This window comes from Rattus rattus, chromosome 17 (genome assembly GCF_011064425.1).
Source record: "Rattus rattus isolate New Zealand chromosome 17, Rrattus_CSIRO_v1, whole genome shotgun sequence".
NCBI lineage: Eukaryota > Metazoa > Chordata > Mammalia > Rodentia > Muridae > Rattus > Rattus rattus.
This window is the reverse complement of record NC_046170.1, coordinates 42,048,584-42,056,742: the sequence shown is the minus strand read 5'-3', so window position 1 is coordinate 42,056,742 and position 8,159 is coordinate 42,048,584. Positions and strand designations below refer to the sequence as shown.

General features: G+C 53.8%; 1 protein-coding gene across 4 annotated transcripts in view; it reads right to left on the bottom strand.

Moving 5' to 3' along the window:
- Nucleotides 1-218: 218 nt before the first annotated feature.
- Zc3h18 (zinc finger CCCH-type containing 18) overlaps nt 219-8,159 on the bottom strand; it is a 44,489-nt gene continuing 36,548 nt past the window's right edge. For 3 of the 4 annotated variants that reach the window (XM_032887502.1, XM_032887499.1, XM_032887501.1), the window contains 8 exons: nt 6,641-6,745; nt 6,199-6,342; nt 5,910-5,975; nt 4,541-4,701; nt 4,226-4,425; nt 3,718-3,811; nt 1,387-1,483; nt 219-1,088 (listed from right to left, as the gene is read on the bottom strand). In XM_032887502.1, coding sequence (XP_032743393.1) covers nt 890-1,088; nt 1,387-1,483; nt 3,718-3,811; nt 4,226-4,425; nt 4,541-4,701; nt 5,910-5,975; nt 6,199-6,342; nt 6,641-6,745 — 1,066 coding nt within the window. In that variant the 3' untranslated portion in view covers nt 219-889. The remainder of the gene's footprint in view (nt 1,089-1,386; nt 1,484-3,717; nt 3,812-4,225; nt 4,426-4,540; nt 4,702-5,909; nt 5,976-6,198; nt 6,343-6,640; nt 6,746-8,159) is intronic. The other variant, XM_032887500.1, reaches the window with a different exon arrangement.

Sequence of the window (8,159 nt, the reverse complement as noted above, 5' to 3'; positions counted from 1 at the left end):
GACAGGAACTGGGCTGCTCTTGGCTCAACCGCAGATGGGAAAACTGAGGCCTAACACTGCAGGGGCTCCCGATGAGCAGTCTGTGCCCACCGGCTCCCTGCGGGGCAACAGACAGCGTCCGCTCCCCTGGAGGGCTCCGCCCACTGTGAGCCGAAGCATGGGTGCCCAGTAGGAAGGCAGCTGAGACCCAAGCAGACATCACCAGGACCAAAAAATGTTTATCAAAATATTTTATTTTAGGAGATCGCTCAAAAAAGACCCTCCACATTGGACAGACACCCCAACAATACCCTTGGCCTGTATTATTTTATTTTTTTTTGTCTTTTCTGTTTTTTTTTTCCTTTTTAATCAACTAAAACAATTTGATGCTTAAAATAAAAGACAGGAAATGTTTCCCAATCAGACTTTAGGCAAGAATATATATATATGTATATATATATACTTCTGATCCGGGGGAGGGGAGGGAGAAGGAGGGCTGCCTGTAGTCCAGGAAGTGTTCAGCCTTCCTGTCCCTAGAGAGGAGACTGCTGAAAACTGCAGCCCAGGAGGCCCCTGGAGAAACGAGGCAGAAGGGTGAGTCCAGCCCGTGTGCCCGCAGCTCTTAAGTTACATAGAGTTGGTGCTCCCTGCTCAGTGCTGATCTGTCCGTCTGTCCGTGGAGACTATTCTGGAAGGAGCTGGTTCAGTCTGGTGGGGAGGTTGGGACTCAGCGTCATCTTCATCTTGTGTGTGGCTTCTTTTCCAGCTGAGAAACTTTTTTTTTCTTTTTTAATTTTTAAAAAGAATCACAGCCAAAATAAGACATTGGCTGGAAAATCCAAAATGGCCGCGCTTACCCTATTTTTATAAAAACATTGAAGAGTCTACTCCAGGGAGTGAGCTGGGCCCACTACACTTTCCCGGGAATCTTGGCCCGCTTGCGAGCGATGGCATCCTCAACGGCCTTGAGCTGTTTAAGGAGCTCCTCTCGCCGTGACAATGTGCTGGCCTTCCCTGACTTAGTGCCTGCTGTGGCAGTGTCTGTGGCTTTGCCGGGCACACTGGTGACCTTGCTGGAGCTCTTAGACTGGGGCGACAGTGGGCGCTTCCTGTAGGATGGAGAAGGTGTGAGGCAGAAGATGAAAAAGAGCCTGCCCTGGGGTAAGTAGCCAGGGCTCCCCGCTTCTTCTGTCACCCCACTACATAGCCACCCTGAGATCCACTGGCCCTGGCCTAGGGCTCTTTAACAAGGCGGGAAGGTGCAGCTGAGTCTGAGTGAGTCTGAGGGGTTAAGTGGAGTGGGTAAACTGCTCTTGTCTGTCCTTCCTCCTTGCCTCCATGTCTCCCACACTCCTAAAGCCTATCACCTGTCCAGGACGAGCCTGAGGGGGACACAAGCAGACTCACCTGTCCGCTGGGGCAGCAGGAGCTTTAGCATTCTGGCCCCTCTGCCTCTCTGGTTTCGGGGAGCCCATTCTTCCACCCGATTTCCGGTCTCGAGAACCTGGCCAGCAAGGGGACAGAATGAAACCACTGCTTTGTACCTGGGGCTATCAGAGAACCCTGGTCCAAAGTATCAAAGTGACCATGTGTGGTTAGCGAGAGTTCTAGCACTGCAGCTAGAGGACGGAGGGTCAGGAGTTGAATGTGGTCCTTGGTTCCCAGTGGGGTTAGATTCAGCCCGGGCTACCACGAGGCCCTGCTCAAAAAGTCAAAGCTGACCGACACACTTCTCTTTCTATAAGGAATAAAAACAGGAAAAGCCAGGGTGGGAGAGACAGTTCAGCAGTTAAGAGCACTGGCTGCTCTTCCAGAGAACCGGAGTTCAATTCCCAGCACCCACATGGCAGTTCATGACTCTAACTCCAGCTCTAGGGGGTTTGAGACCCTCAGACAATACATGCAGGCAAAATACCAATGTAGGGGTTGGGGATTTAGCTCAGTGGTAGAGCGCTTGCCTAGGAAGCGCAAGGCCCTGGGTTCGGTCCCCAGCTCCGAAAAAAAGAAAAAAACAAAACAAAAACAAAAACAAAAACACCAATGTATATAAAAATACTAATAGATAAATATTAAAGACAAATAAAACAGGAAAAAGGCAAAAGGAAAACAACAACAACAACAACAACAAAAAAGGCAAAAGGCAAGTGCTACTTCAGAATCCATGCAGCCAGGATGCAGGGCCTGCAGCTGGCCTGTCTCATGGAGGGCACTCTCTATGGTGAGAGCCTGCTCTCCGCATACTGACAATCAGGTGCAGTATCGGACTGGAGCCAAGGCACCATGGAGAGCTCTCCTCCGTCCAGCTTGGGGCTAGGCAGCGGGGAGAGGAGGGCAAGGCCTGAGCACAAACCAAGCCAGGTGACACAGTGGCCATGGCTCTGACTGAGGAAAGAACTCCCCCTGGGTACAAAGCCATGGGCCCGGGACCTGCCTGTGATGAGCCCTGCAGCAGCCTCCTCATGCCTGCTGCAGAGCGGAAACACTGGCTTTTGCTCTATCAAAGTGAGGCAGGAGAATCCCCCATCTTTCCTGCTGGGCTTAAGGTGGGGTGTCCTGGGAGACTTAGAGGGTCCCCAAGACTCTCTAGTCTCCAAAGTTAAACAGTGACTCAGAGCCACTGTCCCCACAGCGTGCAGAGGCACAGCTGGGTCAGCCTGGGGTGAGGCTTCACTGACTGCTGGGTGTGCAGGTTGGGTTTTACGGCAACTTGACACAAACTAGAGTCATCTGACAGGAGGGAACCTCAACTGAGAGGCCGCCTCCCTAAGAGCTGGTTCTGGGTAAGCCTATGGGGCACTGACTTAATAAGTAATTGATGTAGAAGGGCCCAGCCCACTGTGGGTGGTGCTACCCCTAGGCAGGGGGTCGTGGGTGCTATAAGAAAGCAAGTTGAGCAGGCCAGGAAGCAGCACCAGGCACAGCCTCTCCATCAGGCCCAACCCCAAGTTCCTGTCCTGACTTCCTTCCATGATGAACAGGGGTGTGGAAGTGTAAGCCAAACGAACTTTTTCCTCCCCAAGCCACGTCTGGTCATGGTATTTTACCACAGCAATAATGACCCTGACTACAATAGCAGGTGTTAGGGCTTGACTAGAAAGAGCAGACGCACTCCCATTCACTTGCTGCTGCCCCTGACTTTTGTTTTCACGCTGTCTCATGTAGCACAGGCTAGTTTGGAACTCTGTGTAGCCAAGGATGATCTTAAACTTGTAACCCTTCTGCCTCTCCAGTGCTGACATTACAGATGTCCACAGCACACTGTTAACGTGGTGCGGGGACCAAACCAGGGCTTTTATGCAAGCTCTCTCCTAGCTGAGCTGCCTACCTGTCCCCCCCACCCCCAACCCCCGTTTTGTTGTATACTGGAAGGTTTTTCATTACTAACAAACTGTATGTGTCAAGATGCAGACACTTACTCTCTGTAACCCAGGATCTTGTGCTCTACCACTGAGCCACATCCCCATACTGTTATTTAAAACAAAGACTTAAAAACTTGCCCACCATACACCTATAATCCCAGCACTTTGGAGTTGGAGGCAGGAGGATCATGAGTTGGTGAGCTTTTAAAAGAGACCAGACCTGGTGCAATCGCCAGCACTCCAGTGCTCATGACAGACACACAGTGGAGTTCTCAGGTTCCTCCATAGTTTTCAAAACTGGTCAAGGCCCTGAGGTGGGCAGAACGCTTATGTGTGGCACCCACAGTATGACCTCAGGCACTAGACCTCGGAGCCTCACCTCGGTCTGGAGACAAGTTGGCTTTCTTGGCAGGAGGGCTCTGCCGGTCCTTGTCTGAGGGCTCATAGCGCTTCCGGCTTCCTTTCTCAGCCGCCTGAAACAGCACAGTGAGGGTGGTAGGGCCTGGATGGTTGTTTGGCCAGGCAGAGGGTCGAGGTGTATCTGCTGATAGTGGCGAATGGTTCTCTGCTCCCATGAGCCTCCTCTTGGCTGAACCCCTGACCCTCCAAAGCAGTTCTGTGGCCCTTGCCACCATGTGGTAGGGCCCTCTGTGTTGCATGAGGAAGTGCCTTGCAGGATCCCAACATGTCAGGCCTTGGCCCTTCCAGACATGTGCAGAGCTTTGAAGATGTCTGCTGCTGGGGTGGGGTCAGGAACCAGGCTGGCCAGGCTGCAGGCTGCAGGCACAGGCACATAGACTGCACTCCTGGAATGTGCGAGGTCCCTTGGGCCGGGTCCCCAGCACCCAGGCCCAGGCCCAGGACTGCAGGCCTGTCCCCTGTCTCACCTTGTTCAGCAATGTCAGCTTTATCTCCTTGTGAGCGACAAAGGAGCCCTGTTGGGGCTGCCCAGGGGCCGCCTGCTGAGGTGCCGCTGCCTGCTGGGAGGCCTTCCCACCTGCGGGGGCTTTGGAGGACTTGGGTGGCTGTGCGGATGGGTCCCGTTTCCGCTTCTCCTCTCTCACTCCGTCTTCTTTCTTAGATTTCCCTATCAACGACAAACCTCAGTCATGGGTTCCTGTGCACAAGGACTGGGTCTAAAGCAAAGTCTCTGTTGAAATTTACCCCCCAGCCTGCACCCCGAGGGCAAAGGGTCTGCCTACCTCTCTCCTTCTTGGTCTGTGCTGGGGTAGGGGATCGAGAGCTGGCTGATGACACAGGACTGGCCAGGTCTGCATACATGTCATCTGAGTCCACACTGTGCACTGAGCTGCTACTCGAGGTGGCACTGGACACCGAGGAAACGCTGCTCACACTCAGAGACCTAGACACACAAGCACAGCTGTGCGCTCAGCCCCACGGTGACTGCAAGACGGCCGGGCTACAGGCTGACGGGAGGGCCTCCACAGCTTGTCTTTACCCAATTTCCATGTTTACGGAATGCACAAACAGAGTAAGAAATCTCAGGGGACTTTCAGACGTAATACACAGTGAAGGGACAGCTATGTGTCTCTGCTTCACTAACCTGGATGACACCGTGCTGGGAAGGGAAATATGACCGAGCCCTACCCAGCAGTGATAAAGGCACAACTTTAAGCCGATGGTGCACAACAGTCACAGTTCAGAGTCCTGGTAACTTAGGAGGCAGAGGCAGATCTCTATGAGCTTTAGGATGGCACACAAGGGGTGCTGGCAGCAGGAGGTGTGCTGGAGCCCCTCTGGGCAACACAGAAAGACCCCCAAATTCAAACCAAAACCAAGAGCCTGCAGCTCAGTGATAGGGCGCTTGAGCAGAACGCAAGGCCCTGGGTTTCCCCTTTAGTGTGACTGCTAAGACACTTTCTACTCTCTACAAGGCACAGGGGTGGAGTGGGATGGGGAGAGTAGATGGTGATACAGTTTTGACCAGCAGAGCCATGACGTGTCTATCACAAACACCAAGCAGCTTCTTCTAAGGTCATCAGGAGACAGAACAGAGGACAGAGACAGGGAGAGACAGAACCAAGGGTTCATGGTGGCACACACCTTTAATCCCAGAACTTGGGAGGCAGAGGCAGGTGGATCTCCATGAGTTCCAGGTCAGCCTAGTCTACAGAGCGAGTTTGGGCACCTTGTCTCAAAAAGCCAACAAATAAAAGCCCCACAGGTCTGTGAAAGTCTAGACTGCTAAAGCCTTGGACAAAAGCTAAGGCCCTGATGCTCAAGGATAGAAGGAAAAATGATCAACCAGATTCCAAAAGCACCAAGCTGACTCCACCTTCTAACTCTTTCCTTTAACTCTCTCCTCCCAACTGCTGCAGGGCTGACTCCCTCCACTAGGGAGCGGCAGGCCCAGAGAACACCCAGTCTCTCCTCAGTTCTCTGTGGGCAGAGAACCTGGGACCGGCCTCAGCTTTGTCCCTTCAGGTTAGGAAGGTGCTCCTGTGTGAAGGGAGGCAGGCCATGGTCACCCTGAGCTGTGCTCTTGGACATGGTCAGCCCACCTGGTGAGGGAGGGAAAAGGTCAATAGGGAGTAGGACCAAGCAAGTGACCTGGATCGGGAACTGGAGCCACTGTAGCTGCTACCACTGCCGCTGCCACTGCCGCTGAGCGTCCGCCTGCAACACAAGCAGCACAGGTCTCCTCAGAGGCGCCTCACGGAGAGAGCCTTCCTGCACACCAGGCTGGTAATGGGCCTGTTCCAGGTCGGGCCTCGGCTCCCTGCTGCTTCTCTGGGGATGTACCCACCTCCTGGTCTCCAGTGTTCGTCAGCATTTATACCCAGCAGCACCAAGGACAAGGAGAACTGTACCAGGACTGCTGTAAGTCCACACTGCTCACCTCCTTGGGGGAGTCCTGGTTTGCCGTTCCTTTCTCCTGGCTTCTCGGAGATCTCCGGGCTTGGCAGGCTCAGGAGCAGGTGCAGTAGTTTTGGTGGCCTGTGGTGGGGCTGGGGGCGGGGCTGGCTTCTTTATTGACTTCTCCCTGTGAGGCAGAAGCAGGGTCAGGGAAGGGTAGGGCCAGGGTCCCTGCTTAATACACCCACATCTCAGGGCTCTGCAGTTCAGGCACAGCACATGACTGCCAAGGTCCCATGCCACAGGAACCCGAGTGTAGGTGCTGAGCCCGCGCCTCCGCCCACCTGGGAGCCATATCTGCTGCCCCTTGGAGGCTGCTCACTCTAGTTCAAGCATGGGATGGGGAGAGTGGAGAAGGCTGGAAGCCCTGGAGACCCCACGGAGGTGGAGCACCACAGTGACCTGTGGAGGGGCTCAGGACTCACCCTGCTTTCCCGGGAGGCGGGGCCGGCTCCCCCTTGGTTCTGACTGGAGGTCTGTGTGGGGAAGGTGTGGGAGATGGGGATGGGGACGAGGAGAAGGACCGGGACCTGGGGAACAAAGAGAGTGTGAGGACGAGGTTGGCAGATCCCTGATTGGCTGGAGCTGGCGCATCCCCTAGGAAATGGTCCTGATCCACAGAGAACTTGGGTTCATGCTCAGCCGCTTTACCATCTGATCCAACACACACTCAGGAGAGAACAGAAAAGGGCAGCGTGCATCCTCAGAGATGGGTGCTTGTACGCAGGAGAGGGCACATGGCTCTGCCTTAGCATGGGGCCAACCAGATGGGTGACTATGGGTTTCGCTAAGTGTGGAATCTGACCTAGAAGCTGGGAGGTGGCAGAGCTGGTAAGGGTCCCAAGCACTTGGTCAGCAGGCACAAGCACAGCACAAAGGTCATGATAGCACAACAAAAGCAGGGAGAGTAAAGTGGGGAGATTATGACCCCAGTGTCAGGTGTCAGCAGGGTAGAGCAGCAGCCCAGGAAAGGGTGCTGGGCCCAGGCGGAGTTTCCAGGATGAAGTTCTGACAGTGAGGTCACACTTTAGTCAAGAGGAAGAAAGAGACTGGGTTGGCCTATGTTAGCTACTCAAAAGCCACCAAATGAATACCTATTACTCTGAGCTAGGTGGGGGTCAGCATGGGTCAGGCTCCTGCAGTCCTTTATGCTTTCACGTTCAAAGGCAGATGCCGGGAAAACCTGGCGTTTATTTGCATGGGCTCCTGTTTGCTGCCTCATCTCTTGGGCAAGCACTACAGGAGGACCAGAAGGGCAAGCACTATAGGAGGACCAGAAGGAACCCTCCAAGCCTGTGGCAACATGCCAGCTTCCCCCTCCTCAGCCTATACTTCTTCCTCAGCAGGTCCTCCTGAGTGTGCCTTTGGGAGGGGCTACTACAGATGAACTTCAGGAAGGACTAGGACTACAGGTTTCCTTCTTCACTTCAAAGGAGGACGCCCAGAACCACAGGTCTCCAGGAGGATAGTACGTACACCAAGTGAGGCTAAGCTACTGAGAAAAGCATGCCTCCTGCAGAAATGATCAATGATGAGAACATGATGAAGCTTCTGGGGCAACTGATGGGATGGGGAGTGTTCCCACTGGTACACCTGAAACACTGCCATGTACTTCCTGTGTCCTGCCTGCTATGGGACCCATGCGACTTCTTGCTTTCTGTGCTGCATTTACCGGGAAGTATCCAGAAAGACCCACGGACAGATATCTGAGTCCGTGCCTCTGTCCTGTTGCAGCTGCCTCCTTGACCCAAGGTCCTAACCTTAGAGCATGGAGTGTTTTTCCGGCTACCTTCTGCTACGATCATTAGCTGCTTGCCCCAAACAAAGATCATACACACAACTTTCTCTCCACATTGAGTACAAACTTCTAAAGGCCCCTTGTGTCCTCCACTTCTCCTGCCCCAGATTCACACAGTGCGCTAGGTGACCTTTCTCTGTCTCAGA